Source organism: Patella vulgata, chromosome 3 (assembly GCF_932274485.2).
Source record: "Patella vulgata chromosome 3, xgPatVulg1.2, whole genome shotgun sequence".
Taxonomy (NCBI): domain Eukaryota; kingdom Metazoa; phylum Mollusca; class Gastropoda; family Patellidae; genus Patella; species Patella vulgata.
The window spans coordinates 20,451,265-20,471,046 of record NC_065881.2 but is presented as its reverse complement, the minus strand read 5'-3'; the positions used below and the strand labels follow the sequence as shown (position 1 = coordinate 20,471,046).

Here is a 19,782-nt window from a genome sequence, read left to right as displayed (position 1 = left end):
GAAAAGTAGGATGTTAAACCCAATTTCATTTTATTTCATCCATTATTAAACATTTTGTTGTTTTAATCTTATTATTTCTTTTATGAATATTTTCCATTATTAAAATGATTGTTAAAATTATTAAAATTTTTGATGACAATGGCAACTATTATACTTTTAGATGTAAACATACATAATTTATTTAGAAATTTGTCTTTTTAATCATATTGTTGATGATAACTATGAACCATTAGATATTTAAATGTAAGTCTATATGATTTATTGAAATAGAGAATAAATCCATTATTCTAACGGAAAATAATGTTTTAGTCACTTTATAAAATAACATATTATGGTCATTTTTCTTTTTCTTTTATAATTCTTAAGCTTAATATTGATTCGTGTGGTTGTGTGTGTCTAGGGAGGCGGGGAGAGGATCCGGTATTTCCGAAACATATGTAATTGAAGGACACAATGTTTACGTTTATTAACTCTTTAAGTTTCTTTAGCACTTTGTAAATATTGAGAAAATGAGAAATTGATATTTTTTACATTGAGTATTGTAGTTTCTTTCCAAAACTGCTTGATACTACTGCACCCTTGACTGTCTTAAATCATCTGAGTCACAGTATTAGTACGTATATAATTCACAACTATTCACCTGACTCAGAAAGATGAGGCACTAGAGAGGGCAGCGATTTCGTGTAATAAAGGGTTAACAAAAAATATTGCCATACTTTATTAAAGCAGCTAAGTCTCTAACTCAATATCATCAAAAACCTTTGACAATGAAAACACAAATTATTTGTCAATTTTAATCAACATTGGTGTTGTGATCTTACCGGGAAAAGATGGGGTTCTGATATCCAATATTTAAGACAAAATAAACATTTTACGATTGGTACACGAATCTTGTACCATAATGTGCGTTTCAGTGCAATTTGTAACAAGCGACTTGGAAGAGCGAGGTTAGATATATTCCACAAGTCATGTCAAACGGTGACCCCATATTCTTCTATGAAGAGCATGCCCAATAAATACTATCGGTGTAGACTGAAATAACCAGACGCTAGAGATTGCCATTTGATTGAGACTTCTGGCATATTTCGCCGATCATAACTGCTTTGAAATTAGAGTAAAAACGGAAACGATTGAATGGAAATCAGTTTTTTTACATTCATATTACATTTTTATCTACGTTGCGACCCATTTGTGTCAATTTGTAGGTCCCAAATATTAACGATTTAGCTCCTTTAAACATAAATAATAGTTTGAGAATTGTGTTTTCAGTAAATATAAAGCTGGTGAATATTGTGAACTAAAGTTAGGAGAATCAAAAGTTAAATTAAATGGGGTAAGTTGACAGTCATATTAACGTTGACAATAAACAATGTAGTTGACAGTAGTACAGTGAACAACAAAGTTGACAATAATGTAAACAATCAAGTTGACAATACTGCAAACAATGAAGTTGACAGAACAGTAAAATAAACACTCAAGTTGGCAGTCAGTACAGTAAACACTCCAGTTGGCAGTCGGTGCAGTAAACACTCAAGTTGATAAAGAACAATAAAGTTACCAGTCAGTACTGTAAACAATTAAGTTGACAGTAAACAATCAAGTTCACAGTCAGTTCAGTAAACAATCATGCAGGCTCAAAAATATTTGAACATGTTTTTTGGGAGGGGAGATGACTGTGTGTTTATAAGTGTATGCTGGACATTAAATTTATGTTTCATAGTCATGTCTCATTTTGAAAATGAAACAAGTTTTATTTGGGTGAAACCATGGCTTTTATATGACTATTGAGGGCAAATTTACTTTAAATTCAGTGAATATCAGCACAGTCTTTTCTGGCTAGTCATTTTGGAGTTGTCTCCCATATACCCTTACCAGTTAGATTTACCTCGCATCTGGGGCTTATTTTTCCAGTGCAGGCTTGTTAAGGTTCAAAGTTATAACCCTGATACAAGTTTTACCCTTTAGCCAATGAAAAGACTGCATTCTAATGACATTTTAGGTTAAGCTTTTGTGAATAAAGCTCCTGTGTGCAAACATGACAGATATTTAGATTGGAATTAATTGAATTAAAAACTGTCAATAGTAACAAATAAGCATCTTGTATGGTTACCTTTAATACAGATAGGTGTAGGAACATATGTCAAGGTTTAAAATGGTACCCAGTTTGGCATGGTACCCAATTACATGGTATCCGGTTTGGCTCTGTACTGGCAGATACCAGAGGGATTGTACCTGACAAAGCCTGAATTTGTGCTCGACATTGCCTGTGACAGGAGCTTTATTTCCTGGTTCATTTGCATATTAATATTATGTATCCTTACCCCTTGCAAATATGTAGCTGAATAATAAGGCAAACTTAAGTAGAAAGGGTTTACTTTTCAGACAGATCTGATGAAAATAATTGCAACGTTTCAATAATTATTTATTTATAATTACAGGAACCATTTCCATTGTATCCTGGAGAATCCCTACAAGGAGCTGAAAATTTTGGCATCTCTTCTGGTGACTATATGAAAGCTGTGAAAGCTTTGCCCGTTGTTCCTGTCAGTAATGCGTTAAAGTTAACTGCTATAGTTGATCATGAAGATGGTGATGTATATCGTAGAGCTGGTGATATGTGGCATGTAGAAGGTCCAGTAACCTACATTCCAACAGTACAAGCTGTAAGTACCCTTTCTGTCTTACTTTATTATAAATTTGTGGCCCAGTAGTGTATATGGCGTCAGCTTACAAACTAGGCGGTCATATTTTACTTTTTAGCCAAGAATGTCCCTTGGCGTTTTCCAATCTGGTTTCCCCTTGTCAGAGGTGCAAGATGGAAGATCTGGCAAGGAAAAATGTCTTGTCGATCAACTGTGCTAAAAATCCATGGTACCATTGGCAGAATTTTAAAGATCCCTTGACAGTTGTAAATTAAACTAAGAGTAGGCCGCTGCTCTCTTGTCCGCAACAGGTAGCTTATTGGCAGACTTGACATAGATATATTGGCAATAAAATGTGGACATTTGCACTGACGATAGAGCCAACCAAGATTCACAAGGATGAGGATGGTAACTATGAAATGTGTGATGATTTTTAAAATGAAAAAACATATTTTTCTACTTTTTCAGGAAATACTAGAAATGGTGAAACCTATTATAATACATACTGATGAAGTTGTTCGTTTGCGTGCTCTTCAAGATTGTATTGATAAAAAGGGGAGGTAAGTTTGATGACCATCATCAGATTTATACACCCATTTTGCTGTTGATTTGAGCTAACCACCCATAGATTATGACTACCACATTTCACCTAATAAGAACACATAGACTAATGATTACAGAAATTTTGTTTTGCGTAAAAGAATTCTAAAAATTGGTTTAAATGTTGCTTGACTCTTGATGATTTTCCTGTGTGTGCATGTGTTTAATTTGGGTACGTTAAGGTGCTGGCTCACCAACCAGGAGGTCAAGAAAGTTCCTTAGCATGTTTTCCCTTTGTCAGTGGCGCAGGACAGACTGCTTAGAAAAGAATAGTGTCTAGTTGTTTAAATGGTAGAAAAAACTGAGGTCCTGGGTACATAAAGGTGCCGGCTCACTAACCAGGAGGTTAAGAAGGTCAAGAAAGTTCCTAAGCATATTTTCCCCTCTGTCAGTGGAGCAGGACAAACTGCCTAAAAAGAAACAATGTCTAGTTGTTTGAATGGGACAAAAAACTGAGGTCCTGGGTACATTAAGGTCCCAGTTCACTAACCAGGAGGTTAAGAAGATCAAGAAAGTTCCTAAGCATATTTTCCCCTTGTCAGTGGCGCAGGACAGACTGCCTAGATAGGATGGTGTCTAGTTGTTTGAATGGGACAAAAAACTGAGGTCCTGTGTACCCATTGGCATAAACATAACGGAAACCTTGTCAGTTAGAGTGGAAACGCTGCTGCTGTTTGGACAAATGTCCTTCATATTGGTGTACGTGATTCCCGTGTTTATTAGTCTGATTAGTGCATTTCATTTATAATTAACGTTTTCTGACTATATTACACAGTATCTTTAATTATTTCAGTCAACGTGTAACTGGTGAAGAATGGATAATATCAGATCCAGGCGCTTATCTACCTGGAGTTTGTGAAGAGGTAAACATTTATAATATAATCATAATATTTACCTGGAGTTTGGGCACTAGGTAAATATTTATAATATCATAATATTTACCTGGAGTTTGTGAACAGGTAAACATTTATAATATAATCATAGTATCTACCTGGAGTTTGTGAACTAGGTAAACATTTATAATATAATCATACTGTAATATTTACCTGGAGTTTGTGAACTAGGTAAACATTTATAATATAATCATAATATTTACCTGGAGTTTGTAAGAACTAGGTAAACATTTATAATATAATCATAATATTTACCTGGAGTTTGGGCACTAGGTAAATATTTATAATATCATAATATTTACCTGGAGTTTGTGAACAGGTAAACATTTATAATATAATCATAGTATCTACCTGGAGTTTGTGAACTAGGTAAACATTTATAATATAATCATACTGTAATATTTACCTGGAGTTTGTGAACTAGGTAAACATTTATAATATAATCATAATATCTATCTGCAGTTTGTGGACAGGTAAACATACCTAAAATATATCTACCATGAAAGTAGTTTGTGAACAGGTATTCATATATAAAATAATATATATATATATTATATAATATCTACCAGGAGTTTGTGAACAGGCAAACATTTATTTATCAACCTGTCCTAATATTTGATATGTGTATATGTATTCTCCAGGTGGTTGTAAAAGAAGAAAAGATAACTCTAACACCTGAAACAGGACTACATCTAGCTGCTACGCAAACTCTTGTGGATATAACTGGAAAACAAAGGTAGTTATAAACTGGAATTTTATCTTGTACCAGTTCGTGATAGTCTTGTAATGAACAGTGTCCAGTCATTCAGATGGTACGAAAAAATGAGGTCACGTTCGAAAAATTGAGGTCACGTTCGTGTGCATGTGAATAACACTTCGATAAAGGATGTCTGTCTTCATTAGCACGGGTCATGCAGAAGAGTAAGACTTTAAGCCCCATTCATTTTGATATGGTTTTTATTTTCTAAATATAATATTTTCTTTTATCATTTCCTAAGGCAAACCGGAGAAGAATGGTTGATCACTGGAGAAGATGTAAATGAACTTTCACCTCAGATTGGCGTGGTATGTCTAGTTGATGAAAGTTTTTTGTTTAAGAAAGTATTCACTTACAAAACAGACCATTTCATTGCTTAATCCTTGTCCGGAAGACAAATATAATAAAATTTGAATGATAGAAAAGGAAACAAAATAGGATTTATGAATTAATCAGATATATATTTAAAACTTAAATTGATATTAATATACAGTGTTTACTTTCATTTTCATTTTAGGCTATTGTAAGAGAGGTATATAAGACAGTATTAAGTAAAGGTAAATACTGTGTTATAGTTAATCCCGTGGATAAAGATGGTAAACCTCAACATGGACAATTTCTGCTCAAAAAAGGATTAACTAGTTTCTTCTTACATCCAGGTAGGAATATATATATATCAATTACTGATTACAAAATTATAAAGTTAATTGTTCTGCTGTACTTTACAGGTAATAGTGTTTAAAACACTGTATTTGACCATAAATCAACATAATACTGATGTCCTGCTTCAGTAAGTGTCCACTGGATGATTATTTTTTGAACTATGATAAAGAACAAACTAACTTTTTGGCTGAAAAAGTAATTCAGGATGTAACATATTTCAATTTCTTAAAAGTAAGGGGGGTTGGATGGACGAATGGTTAGCAAGTAGGGTCGCTTGTCCAACCTCGTGGGTTTTCTCCAGGTCCTCTGGTTTCCTCCCACTGCTAAAGACCCCTAAGCGCAAGCGAATTATTGAAATAAAATTTCGACCAGGTGTTAGTCCCAAAATGACCTAGTTTGTGTCAAGTGGATGTTAAACCCCATTTCTCTCTCTCACTCTCTTTTAAATTTAAGTTTGCAGTGAACATAATTGAGAATCTCGTGAACAGATTTAATGACATAAGTCATCATTTGATTTGCTTAAGATTTATATACATTGTTCAGACTAGTGAGATGAAAAATATTACAACAATAAATGTCATAATCCCCACCCACTCTTCTTACGGATCCATTCACTTGATATGATATTTGTTCTTTACTTCTTGGCAGTGTTTGTGTCTTGTGTTCAGGTTTGTCTCTGCACTTACTATTAGATTCTTATCAAACCACCAATGATAGAATATCTTTATCCGACAACATCTGTGAACAAGCTACTCTGATGATTTAGTTGCAGTGGGCATATGTTTTGGTGCCTGGCAACCTATATTTTGTTGTTAAGGCTTATATTATGTAAATGTAATGAGTATTGACATTATAGATTTCTTATATTTCAGCTGAATATTTAGAAAAAGGAATTCAGTCAGCTTTTGTATTATCTAATAATGAATCTATAGTTCTACAAGCTGTTGAAGATTTTACAGATGATATGTTTAAAGGTATTTTAATAAGTTAATACGATTGTTTCAGGTGGTATGTTTAAAGGTATTTTCATATGTTAATATGATTCTTGCAAATCATCGGTTTAAAAATTCGGTTAATTGATGCTACAGTGTTTTTGAAATTGGATTATCTCTGTTCAGAATGAAGTAATTTGACTGAAATTTTCAGCATTTTCTCTTTAAGTTATCTGTTTTTTAGCTACAATAGCGAGAACTGTCAGCTATTTATCTAATCTTCCATAATGCCCCTTTAATAGAGAAAGAATAATATATCAGTGGTAGATTGACCTTGTGGCTTAGATATTATCTGATTAAAAAGAGGGCCATCAGAAGATTTTACCCAGCACTTATAACGGTGGTGCTGGCTTGTTTATATCATTGACAGGGGACGCTGAATGTTGGGAAGTTCAGAACCCCTTAAATGACAATCAGTGCCTTTAAAGTAAGTTATGAATACATGTTAGCATGGAAATTAAACTGATAACAACTTGAATTTGTCAGATAATTTACAGTATATGAATGCATGGTTCATGAAATATTATAACTATATTGCAGATGTTGTTAACAGAAAGGCTGGAGATAGGTGGATGTTATTAGGACCATTAGAATATATACCACCAATACACGTTAAAATTCTCAAACACAGGTATTCTTCCTTTCTCTATTTTGAAACACACGTATAACTATTTCTTATACATTGATCGCACAAATGAAACATAATGTCAGGGCACATTTTTTATCTTTTTATTCCGCACATTAGGGTTCGCATAAAAGTTATTTGAACTTACAAACTTATGCATTGCTGTATCAATCCTGGTTGCCCCTTTTCAGTTCATTTCTTCGTTAATGTTAATCTATGAAATAAAGTATTTGTAAAAACAAAATAAACCTGGAATGTTGGGCTGCACTTTTAAATCTATTTAACGTGCACATTTGGATTCCCATAAAAATTGTTTGGACTAAAGAAACTCATCTCTGAATGATGTCTGTTGATTTTACAAGGGTTGCTCCCCTTGATCTATGAAATATGGAAAATGAAATGAAATTGGGTTTAAGTACAACTGCACTGACTGGCAAAATGAAGGTAGACATATGCCATGTGCTACAAGGGAAACTTTGCCTCGACAGCAACACTAAAGCCAACTCTTATATTGTGTACATGGGACTTCAGATTTTTGTCCCATCGGAACGACCATACACTTTTCTTGCCAGGTCCACTGTCCTACACCACTGACAAAGGGAATCAAAAGTAGAAAATCCTGGGGAACTTGAACAACCAACACGAGAACCAAACCCTGGACCTCCTGGTTAGTGAGCCAGCGCCAGCGCCTTACTCAGCCACTGTGGTTCCAAATGCTGAATAACTGAAAGCAAATTGTTAATTATATACCAGTATTTATTATATTGGTAATTGATATATTACAGAAAGACAATACCACTAAGTAAAAATGAAGGTGTTTATGTTCAGAATATTAGAACTGGACAGGTGAGTGAGATTGACTGTGATGTAAAAGTTTTTTCCAAGCTTCATATTGTCATTTGTATTTATCTAAATCCATGCGTAAATGTACTCTGTTTGATTATTTAACTAATAAAACAAAATCAAAATATCAATCAAAGACAATTTCCTGGCTTTGATTCATTCAGATTAGGAAGTGGCAAATCAAACGATATCTGCGAAGATTGAGTTATGTGAAAAAAGTCATGGATTTATTCAATTGGATTACATGTGTGATTTTTGTCTGATTTTTTAAATTTATAATTGAACTGGGCAGTCCATCATACAACACTGACAAAGGGAAATCATGCCGGAAAATTTTGAGAAACTTTATTGGTCAACAGTTGAATTGAATGAATGATTTGTCTATGTCAGGTGCGAGCTGTAATGGGACCATGTTCATATATGTTAGAAGAATGGGAAGAATTATGGAAGAAACCACTACAGTCAGATGTTGAAGAATTACTCAGGTTTATCTTAAATTATTTAACCACAAATATACATTAACATAACCATATATAAACTGACATAACCAAATATACACCAACATAACCAAATATGAACTGACATAACTAAATATACACTGATATAACTAAATATACACCAACATAACCAAATATACACTGACATAACCAAATATACACTGATATAGCTAAATATACACCGACATAACCAAATATACACCGACATAACCAAATATACACTGACATAACCAAATATACACTGACATACCCATATATACACAAACATAACCAAATATACACTGACATAACCAAATATACACCATATTTTTCTAAAATATACATTATTATCACAAGGTCAACCCTAAGGGCATATATTGTATTTAAATTCTTCCTTACAAGATAGACAATGATTTAATGTCTTTGTTTTATTACAAGATGGATAATTAATGATCTTATGTAAAATTTGTTTTGTTATTAGATGTGGAGGTGGTACTGGTACAGGTGATATACGTAAACTAGCTTACTATGAACAATCTATAGACCCAAAAGTTTTAAAGGTAATATTTATAGAAGGATTTCTTTGTCTTATTATGATCATATATAACTTTGAAATTTAAATCATATGTATCCAGCTGTTAGGGTAATCTCTTCCATATTGTCATTGTATACATAGCTTCTGACATTGCATATTTTAGCTTTTGTCTCCATGATATTACGCATGTGTAGAATGTAGAGAGTTGTGTGGTGAGTGTAATGATTGAGTTGTAGAGAAATAAAATGAAAAGTGGTTAATGAACTACTTAATTATCTGCACTATGCAACTGGGCTAATGATTATTGGCATATGCCATGCACTGTGTGCATTGAGGGAAATTTTGCCCAGAGAGCTGGAAACTGTGCTGAAAAATCCCTCGGAACTTTTGTGACCAGCACTGGAATCTAACCAGGGACCTTTTGGTTTGGCAGCCAGTTCCTTAGTCACTGAGCCACCTTGGCTCCCATAGTCATAGAGACAGCTTGAAAATTCATCCGCATACCCCATCCTAATCTTAGCTACAGTAAGATACAATGCGGACAAGTTTTATCCAACTACTTCTCTCAATATTAAACATGAATATAATTTGCTTTATTTAGGGTAGAGATGAAACATGTGTAATAACATATCGTATTCCTGGTAACACCGCCCTACAGGTAATTGTAATCTTTGACAATTTTTATAAAAGTGAAACTCTTGATTAACTTGTATGTATTGCTGACTCTCTAAAAGTTATGTATGTTTGCGCTATAACAAGTTTTTTATCATTAAATTCACTATAAAAATGTATACCATGTGTTTGCACTCCAACAAGTATTTTATCATTAAATTCACTATAAAAATGTATACCATGTGTTTGCACTCCAACAAGTTTTTTATCATTTTAAAAATTCACTATAAAAATGTATACCATGTGTTTGCACTCCAACAAGTTATTTATCATTAAATTCACTATAAAAATGTATACCATGTGTTTGCACTCCAACAAGTTTGTTATCATTAAATTCACTATAAAAATGTATACCATGTGTTTGCACTCCCAACAAGTTATTTATCATTAAATTCACTATAAAAATGTATACCATATACTGTAATAGCATTATCAAGGCACATACAAATGGCTATGTCTTGGAAGGGCCTCCGTCGTCCTGCACTACTGCCAATGGGAAACTGTGCTGGAACATCCTGAGGAACTTTCTTGTACAATACCAGGATGGGACCCAGGACCCTCTGGTTAGTAGTCCAGCTCGAAACACACTAAACTACTGTGATGTCCTCGCTGGAAAGAAGTATGATATGTCAAAATGTCTGACCGTATGAATTGAACTTTCTTGTACAATACCAGGATGGAACCCAGGACTCCCGGGTTAGTAGTCCAGTTCCAAACGCACTAAACTACTGTTATGTACTCGCTGGAAAGAAGTATGATATGTGAAAATGTCTGACTGTATGATTTGTTCTTGTAGATTTATAACTACCAGAAGAAAACAGCACGAGTTATGTTTGGACCTGATCTAGCTGTACTTGGTCCACATGAAAACTTTAATGTTCTTAGTTTAAGTGGTAGGTTTTATTCTTTTTATCAAAACTCTGTTTGTTTACCTGCCAAACATGTACATTACCACCCTGCTATGTCCTCATACCAGTATTAAAGACTAGCATATGATTGTCTCAGTTCTCTACACATAGAACCTCTAAATAAAGTTTGAAACTCTGATGCTTAAATTGGTATTGGAAGGTTACCAAAGAAACATGAATTCACAGTACGTGACAGTATATTGAGAAGAATGCTAGTACTAGAGCTTAAACTTTGCAGTCTGATTCATTACAACAAATTGTTCTGACTTGGACTGACTTAATGACAAGACTTCAATTGTAACAGTAAAATATAATGATATATATTACAGCTGGGAAACCGAAGAAAACAAATGCCTTGAAGTCATTATGTTTGATGTTGGGACCAGATTTTATTACAGATATCATTGAGGTAAATTCTGGATAAATTTATTCACACATCAGTTGAAATAAATACAGAACTAATTCTTAGCATTTTACTTGATTACATGTTAAAACATTGATTACATACTATAACATTAATTACTTATAACATTTTTTTTATATATATATCATAATGTTGATTACATATTATAATGTTGATTGCATTTTATGATATTGATTACATTTTATGATATTGATTACATTTTATGATATTGATTACATTTTATGATATTGATTACATTTTATGATATTGATAATATGTCATGCAGTTTGATTATATGTCATAAGATTGATAACATATGTAAGATTGATTACAAATTGTAATGTTGATTACATATTATAATGTTGATTACAAATCATAACATTGAATAAAAATTATAATGTTTATTACATATAATGTTACTTAAATATTGATATTTACATATTTTCAAGGTGGAGACTTCAGATCATGCTCGTTTGCAAGTAAAAGTTGCCTTCAACAACCATTTTGAGGTATATTAATAATATGTATTATATTAATTTATGGCTTTAAAAGGGAAGGAGACATAATGTGTCCATCCCTGCTTTATGGGAAAGTATCACATGGTACTAAAAGCATGTAACACGCCAAATACTATTAAAAAAGTATTATTAAGATATGAAATTTTGGGTAAATGGTTGGTTTGTGATATGTCACAAATTTTCATTCTTTCCTAATTTCTCAAAGGGATTTCCCCTAAGGGGGCATGGTCTTGAATGTTTGATCAGTTACAGCTATTTTTTTTAAGACCCTCAGAAATGGTTAGATTCTGTCTGAAATTTCAATTTTTCGATTCCAGAATTTAGTGCTATTTAATGTAGTAATCTTTATATTCCCAGAATTTGATTTTGTTTAATGTAGTAATCTTTAGATTCCCAGTATTTAGTTTTGTAGAATGTAGTAATCTTTATATTCCCAGAATTTAGTCTTATAGTATGTAGTAATCTTAATATTTCCAGAATTTAGTTTTGTAGACTGTAGTAATCTTTATATCCTCAGTATTTAGTTTTGTAGACTGTAGCAATCTTTATTTTTCTAGTATTAATTGTACAGGATGTATTAATCTTTATACCCCCATTATTTAGGTTTGTAGACTGTAGTAATCTTTATATTCCCAGTATTTATTTAGTTTTGTAGACTGTAGTAATTTTGCATTTCCAGTATGATAGTTTTGTAGAATGTAGTAATCTTATATTTCTAGTATGTGAAAGGTGATAAAGAAAGTGAAAAGAAAATATTTGCTGTACCAGATTTTATTGGCTTTGCTTGTAATCAGATTGGTTAGTATCGATATACAATTATTAAACAAGAACAACACGCTTCGTTTGCTTTAAATACTGGTATTGTACTTAAGTTGGTATATAATGTGATTTTGTATTGCTATATAATGTATTTTTGTATTATTGTCTGATGTGATTTTGTATTGCTGTCTGTGATTTTAGATTGCTATATAATGTGATTTTAGTTTGCTATTTAATGTGATTTTAGATTTGAATTGAGATTAATATTAATGAGATTTTAGATTGCCAATATGTGTGATTTTAGATTGCTATATGATAAAAAAGAAACAAAGTATATGATATGAATTTTGGAAACCAGTGTTGACTAATTTTCTTTTTTTCCTATATGATTTAATGTATTAGCAATATGTATTTCATTTTACCTTCATGTATAAAAATTGTTTATTCTAGGTGGAAAAATCCGGGCAGCAATAGCCCAAGTTCCGTTTGATAAATTCCACAGAAATTCTCTACAAGTGATCCAGTATGCTGTGCTTGGTAGAACTGGAGGTCAAGTCAAATTTGAGGTCAATAATATGGTAAGGACATTGTTTAAAAACTAGTACTGGACATTATCAATAATTTCAACAGTCACCACGTGTTGAACTCTTTATTTGGTATTACTTATAATCACCTGCAGTGCAGAATGGTGGGCCTGCCAAGGAACACTGTCTAGTTGTTCTGATGGGACTAAAAACAGTGGACACGTATATAAAAGAACTGTGACAATTGTAATTTGACAAAGAGTAGACAGAAACTCCACTGTTCAGACTCAATTTCTTTCATAGCTCACTGCACGGCATATTACTGTCTTCATTAGCCCAGGCAGTGCAGAACAGTAGGAAGTTAAACCCATTTCATTTCATTTCTGAATAAAGTTCCTGCTACATTATAACACCCTCTTGATTCTATCTAATGTTTTTGCCTAATGTAAAGAATGTTGATAATTTTAGTAATTATTTTTGTGTTTGTAGGTTGTAAGTAGTTTAGATGTACAGAGTATTGAACCTGTTGATAAGAAGATGAGAGACAGTCTCAGTAAATCTGTACAACTTGCTATAGAAATATCTACAAGGTAACATTTATCTTAAAGCATTGCCAGTACCAAAACTCTTAGCAGTAAAATAACCCTAATATAAAACCCTTTGTACTAAAATAACATAAGCATTAAGTTGCTTGTTACTGTATCTATTCTATTCATATTTTTCCCTCTATGACTGTATATAAGAATTCTGAATAAATACTTTTTTAAATCAAAAAAAAAAAATAACCCCAGTATAAAATCCCGCTATGGTAAAATAACCCCAGTATAAAAATCCTCTATGGTAAAATAACCCCAGTATAAAAACTCCTACAGTAAAATAACCCAAGTATAAAAAACCCTACAGTAAAATAACCCTACAGTAAAATAACCCCACTATAAAACCTCAGGTAGTAAAATAACCCCAGTATAAAACCCCTCTAAGGGAAAATAACCCCAGTATAAAACCATCTGTAGTAATATAACCCCAGTATAAAAACCCTCTGTAGTAAAATAACACCAGTATAAAAACCCTTTATGGTAAAATAACCCCAGTATAAAACCTCCCCATAGTAAAATCCCTACAGAAAAGATAAACCCCAGTACCAAAAGGTCTTTGATACTGGTATGTGTCTCATTTAGCCAGAGATGGTCACATATGTGCTTCTTATATTTTATAGTTCTGTTGAGGCTGCAGCTTCTCATGAAGCCAGTAGAAATGAACAGGTTGCCAGGGGCAATTTAGAGCGACAGAAATTGGTAAATGAAAGAAACTCGGAACTGGAAAGGACCAAGTTGTTAGAATTGTGTGCTATGACGGCTGCTGTTGAATCAACTGGTCAAGCGAAGGCAGAAGCTCAAGCTATCGCTGAAAAAACATTGATCGAGTGTCATAGTGAAATAGAAGGTATGTTTCTGTATGAACATTAATAGACCATTTCATTTACTTGTGAACAATGGTGATTCATTGAGTAAGGCGTTGGTGTTGGGCTGGATTTTCCTGCCCGGTTTCTCCGTGTATTGGAGCGGACGGTTGACATTCATCTTGGCGCTCCTTGTAATGAAAAGAACATGCTGTCTAATATCTGTATATAGCTGGAATTTTAAGACGTTTGTTTATGTCTGTTAAATATTTTGGTTGACTATTGGCCAAAAATTAAATTACCATCCTTGTGAATTTGATTATCTTTTTTTGTCACTTTTTACTTCTTGCTTTTACCCTAATAATTTTCATTTGTATTACATATTGCAGCTGCTAGATTAAAAGCAGAAGCTCTGTCTATTGAACATAGAGCAAAACTGGAGTCACAAATATTGGTTTGTATTATTTCTGTTCAGGTTGTTATTTGCTATGCTAATATGTTCTTAACTGTATACATTGGATTACACCTATTTTTAATAAAAAAATTTTGTTTTTTTATTAAAGCTGCTTATTGTCACTTGCAGTTTACTAAGAAAAAAAAATATAACAGTAGATAATCTTCCGTCTTGGGCTTTTCACAAGATTATAGGTTAAGCTTTGATCATTTTCCATTTATATCATCTGCAGAGATTATCAAATGTTGTGTTGACAAATTTTCATATCTTTGTAAATACAAAGACACAGTTCTATGGACTGTTTATTACTAAGTGATGTTAGAACTAGGATGGTCATTGCTAGAATAACCTAGTATAAACTAGGATTATCATTGTTTGATAAAGACTACAGTAACCTAGTATAAACTAAGATTATCATTGCTAGATAAAGACTACAGTAACCTAGTATAAACTAGGGATTCTGGAAATTTTTCACATCAGACATTAACATAAGTCAGAGTTCTATCATTAGAAGTAATTGTCACTTTCAAGAAATATGATCAGTTTGCTTCCATGTTCCCTTTAAGGTACAGTAAAAGTAATTGTATTGCAAAGAATTGTGTCCGGTGTAATTATTTAACATAGAATACAAATTTATTTCAGATGAGAAAACATGAAATAGATTATGCCAGAAGACAAAACGAACTAGAACTAAACAGAAGTAAAAGAATTGCTGACATTGAGGTTTGTACTTTGTATAAGTTCCTTGTAAAGAAAGGTGTCGAATGGTTCAGGTATGAGAGAAATAAACCTAGGTCCTGCGCATACCTGTGGCACCATGTCAGAGATCCCATGACAGAAAATAAGTGTAGGTCATAGAGTTGCTTTCCAGGTAAATTTACAACAGAACCTACTAAATGGCATACTGCGTCAATCTTCATTATTACAATTGGTGCAGAAAAGTAGGACATTAAGTCTCATTTGTTTAATTGTTTGATGTAATTGGGGCATCGCTCTTTTAATCCGATTTGATATTTATTTTGTAGGTGGGGGGTTGGATGGCCGAATGGCTAGCACATGCGCACTGTATCATAAGGTCTGTGATTGAGTCAACTGACGTTTGGATTCCCCGATTGTACCTGACAAAGTAGTAGTGTTGCCTTTCCAACCTTGTGGGTTTTCTCCGGGTCCTCCGGTTTCCTCCCACTGCTAAAAACCCCTACGTGCAAGCGAATTATTGAAATAAAATTAAACTGTTGTGTTGAGTAAACTTTAAACCCCATTTCTCGCCCTCTCTATTTTGTAGGTGACGAGCTTCAATAACAAAGTACAAGTTTTGGGTGTAGAAACCGTGAAGTCCATGGCCAGAGCTGGACCAGAAAGTCAGGTAGAGTTTATAATACTTCATTTTACTATGTTATATCATAGTGATCATAATTTGAGACACGTCTGCCAATCCATTTTATTAGATCTTTCTAAGTCAAAATCTTATTTGTTCGAGTTTTATTGGATTTGTAGTGATAGCTAGAGGGCTGCAATAGTCGAACAATTAGGGCACTGGATTAATCTTGCGACTTGAATCTTGGCATGGGTTGAGAAGATCCTTTAGGATAATTGAAACCCCCAGTTCCAGTTTGTCAAGTGTAGAACCTGCAGTGCTGACAAGAGATGTTTTGGATAGTCATTTGGATGAGATGGAAAACCAAGGTCCACCCGTGTACACATTGGCATGCACGTAAAATACCCCTTGACAGTTGAAATTCAATGATGAGTAAACAGAAACACAACTGTTCTAGCAAAATTGACCTATTTATTAGTCTCAAAATAACCTAAGTATTGTGTTGACGAGACAGTACGCGCCAATACATTGTAATGATAGCAATATTGACATATCGCCTAAAGGGAAAAACCCATTATTAAGTTGGTGCCAAGATATGTATTTAAATTCCTAGTCAAGAAATCAGTTTGGTCAGATAGACTTCAGTTGAGTTTGGAGCTTAAACTCCCATTCTTTCACTTCCATGATTGTATAGTGGTCTAACAAGACATCATTGTTCATTGCTATTGTAACCAAGCCATTTGATGACCACTTATTCTATTAGTGTTTAACGTCTGCTTCCACTGAGGGTAATATCGCAGATGAACTGTCTTATTTTACTATGCAAAGTGCATGTGGAGGGGTCTTTCTTGTGGGGGGGGGGGGGAAACCAAAGTACCTGGAGAAAACCCACTAGATTGAGAAGGTGCTCCTATCTCCAAGCCACATATGCTTACAACAGGGATCGAAAGAACTGAAAGCCAGAGGTGACCGGCCAGCTAGAGCTCAAAGCGCGACACTTTAGACCATCCCCCCCTCCCCTTTGTTTTTGATGACCACCACATATAAAGAATTATATACTAATGTTTTTCACAGGTAAAATTGTTACAAGGAATTGGATTGGAGAGTGTTTTAGTCACAGATGGCAATAGTCCAATCAATCTCTTCAATACAAGTACTGGATTGATTGGTGGAAAATGCTAGAAGAGATTTTTATAATTTTTTGTTGATAAACCTGACCTCTATTTCTGTTTGAGTATTATCTGTTATACACAGACATTACTTGTAGACAGAAAAATCATTGATGCTTTTATGATTTATTTCTACTATTTTATTTTCATATTTTTTTTTGTTCGGAATATAATTTTCTTTCGATATATATTTACTTTTTGGTACCCTTTCCTACCTGTGATAAATATACATGTCCCATAATGGCCATGATTTTTGTCTATATAGCATAATTATGTTGCATAATAGACATGATTTTTGTCTATAATATGTTGCATAATAGACAAGTTTTATTGAACAAATTTGTTAAATTTTTAAGAAATATAATTATTTTCAATATACAATATGCATTTATCTATGAAAGATGCATTATGTAACATTTAGATAAAGAGCTGACAGTTCTTTTTACAATAGTTCAAAATATAGATTATAAAAAATGAATATATTGATAATTTCAGTGATATTATTTTATTTTGAATGTTAAAAGTTTTGACAAGATAGCCTTAATAGTCAAGTAGCATTGTTTCAATGATAATCAGACTCTTGATTATCCATTTGAACTTAAAATTATTAAATGGTGTGGGGGTGGGGGGTCTAATCCTTTTAATATCTCGGCCATCCTATGGCTTAGAGAGTGGATTATGTGCTTGTTGTGTAAATAATAATTTATATAACATTTGAAGCCAGAAAAAAGACCTGAAATAGGTAGAATTAGCTCATACTCAATGCATATTATTATTATGTAACAGTCAAATTTTGTTCTCAAACATAACGCATATCATTAATAGTTGATTAGAAGAATTATTGTCTCTACCTACAAATTATAAATAAATAACTATGTATTTTTGAACCAGGAATTGGTTGCATACACTAAGTAATTTTGTTCTTGGGGGCGACACTCTAAAAAAAAAAAACAGCCTATAGTTCCACCAATTCAAGATAATCAACATGAACCTCACATGCTTTTTCTTTAGACTTTTGTGCATCGACTGACAGACCTCCACGTTTGATATGTCATAATTCCAAGATGACTGGGATTAAGGCCATGTTCGGTTCCTGGTTCATATAGTATGCTAAGTTCTTTATTTAAGAAACAGTTTGGATAGACTAATAATCATTTATAAATAAAAATGATATGTCAGTAACTCATGTTTCTTAAACATGACACTTTAAATTATTAGAACATCTTGTAACCATATAGCTAACAAATATTTCTTATATTTTTGAATTTTTATATTCTTGTTTCACATGTATGAAATTTAAATTTACAGTCTGTTTTATTTTATTAAAATTCAAATTGTCAGAATATATTTTACTAATGTTTAATGATTTATATATTAATATTACTGTATATACTAGGCTATATAATAATATTTTCAAGTTTCAAACATACCCATCAATTTCTTAAGTGGTACTGATAATTAGATACATGACATAATTACATGGGATATATGTTACTTGAATGTACATTTCTGGGGATGTTTCCTCTCATCTTTCTCAAAAAGCATAGAACGACAAACCACAGTACAGCACAGGTATAAAAGATGACACAATTATATGGAATATAAGTTACTTGGACGCTTATTTCCTGGGAAGTTTCGTTGAGGTCCGAGGGTTTTCACATCTTTTTCAAACAAATACAGTGAAGGTATATATATATATATACATATATACAAACGAGAGAACAATGAAAACAATAGTTTGTTCAGCCAAGTGAAGGAGGAATCCTATTAAAATTGCCGTTAAAACCTTGTAAATGCTTTACAGATCAATGTCCGTGATTTTTTTTTTAAAAACTTGTGGGATTGTTCAGGTTAGTCCTTAGGAGAAATTTGTTAACAATATTCAGAGCTACACAGTGATATTTCACAGAGTTATTGCCCTTGTATTTAAAAACTTGAAAGCCACTCTTCATAAAGCTATTGGTGGGCATATATTGGTAGCTTGGAAACATACCATTTCTAAAATATTTCTTCTTCATATCAATAAATATAAGTACTTAATATTTCTTTTATCAATAAACAAGGTAAATTATATATCATAGAATCTTTTATTCTTTATAACTATGTATTAATATTAATGTTGTTAATATTTTGTTTTAAAATAAATTATTTATACCATGGAACATTCTTATACTTAATGAATGACATGATGTAATATGTTATTATTTTGGGATAAAGTTATTCTATGAGCACCACCCTAAAGTCCAACATGCCATTGGTCATCTCTGAGTAATGGCAAATTATTGTGATTATAATCATATAATTATAAGATACCTGTACTCCCAGAGTAGGTGCTAGCAGAGTAACCAGGAGGTTCAAGGGTTGATCCTGGTGTTGGCCGAGGAAGTTCATCAAGCTTTTTGAGTCTAGTTTTCCCTGTTCATTTGTGCAGGCCATAAGTCATGGCAAAGAAATGTGTTTGAAAAGGATGGAAAAACAATTAAATCCCAAGACAAAGACTGCCCAATGGTTGAAAATCTTAATATGACGGGCTGATCTAGGAATTTTTGCAGGAGGGGGTTTGCCAGGCTTCTGTTAAGAACATTTGACATTGCAGTGATGTCATCATCAATTCTAAATTACTTAACAGTAG

General features: G+C 32.9%; 1 protein-coding gene across 2 annotated transcripts in view; it reads left to right on the top strand.

The window, feature by feature from the left end:
* LOC126814315 (major vault protein) overlaps window positions 1-19,312 on the top strand; it is a 28,661-nt gene extending 9,349 nt beyond the window's left edge. The window contains exons 3-27 of one of the 2 annotated variants that reach the window (XR_007677534.2): window positions 1,270-1,333; window positions 2,439-2,663; window positions 3,111-3,202; window positions 4,036-4,105; window positions 4,777-4,871; window positions 5,134-5,200; window positions 5,410-5,551; window positions 6,428-6,529; window positions 7,088-7,178; window positions 7,958-8,018; window positions 8,406-8,500; window positions 8,973-9,051; window positions 9,628-9,684; window positions 10,495-10,591; window positions 10,936-11,015; window positions 11,459-11,518; window positions 12,247-12,325; window positions 12,737-12,864; window positions 13,300-13,400; window positions 14,027-14,253; window positions 14,599-14,663; window positions 15,306-15,386; window positions 15,949-16,029; window positions 17,056-19,000; window positions 19,047-19,312. Coding sequence is in view for 1 of the 2 variants with exons in the window: in XM_050539397.2 (XP_050395354.1) it covers window positions 1,270-1,333; window positions 2,439-2,663; window positions 3,111-3,202; window positions 4,036-4,105; window positions 4,777-4,871; window positions 5,134-5,200; window positions 5,410-5,551; window positions 6,428-6,529; window positions 7,088-7,178; window positions 7,958-8,018; window positions 8,406-8,500; window positions 8,973-9,051; window positions 9,628-9,684; window positions 10,495-10,591; window positions 10,936-11,015; window positions 11,459-11,518; window positions 12,247-12,325; window positions 12,737-12,864; window positions 13,300-13,400; window positions 14,027-14,253; window positions 14,599-14,663; window positions 15,306-15,386; window positions 15,949-16,029; window positions 17,056-17,163 (2,347 nt within the window). In the remaining variant the exon portion in view is untranslated. Of the gene's footprint in view, window positions 1-1,269; window positions 1,334-2,438; window positions 2,664-3,110; window positions 3,203-4,035; window positions 4,106-4,776; window positions 4,872-5,133; window positions 5,201-5,409; window positions 5,552-6,427; window positions 6,530-7,087; window positions 7,179-7,957; window positions 8,019-8,405; window positions 8,501-8,972; window positions 9,052-9,627; window positions 9,685-10,494; window positions 10,592-10,935; window positions 11,016-11,458; window positions 11,519-12,246; window positions 12,326-12,736; window positions 12,865-13,299; window positions 13,401-14,026; window positions 14,254-14,598; window positions 14,664-15,305; window positions 15,387-15,948; window positions 16,030-17,055 lie in introns of both variants that reach the window. The other variant, XM_050539397.2, reaches the window with a different exon arrangement.
* Window positions 19,313-19,782: the final 470 nt, after the last annotated feature.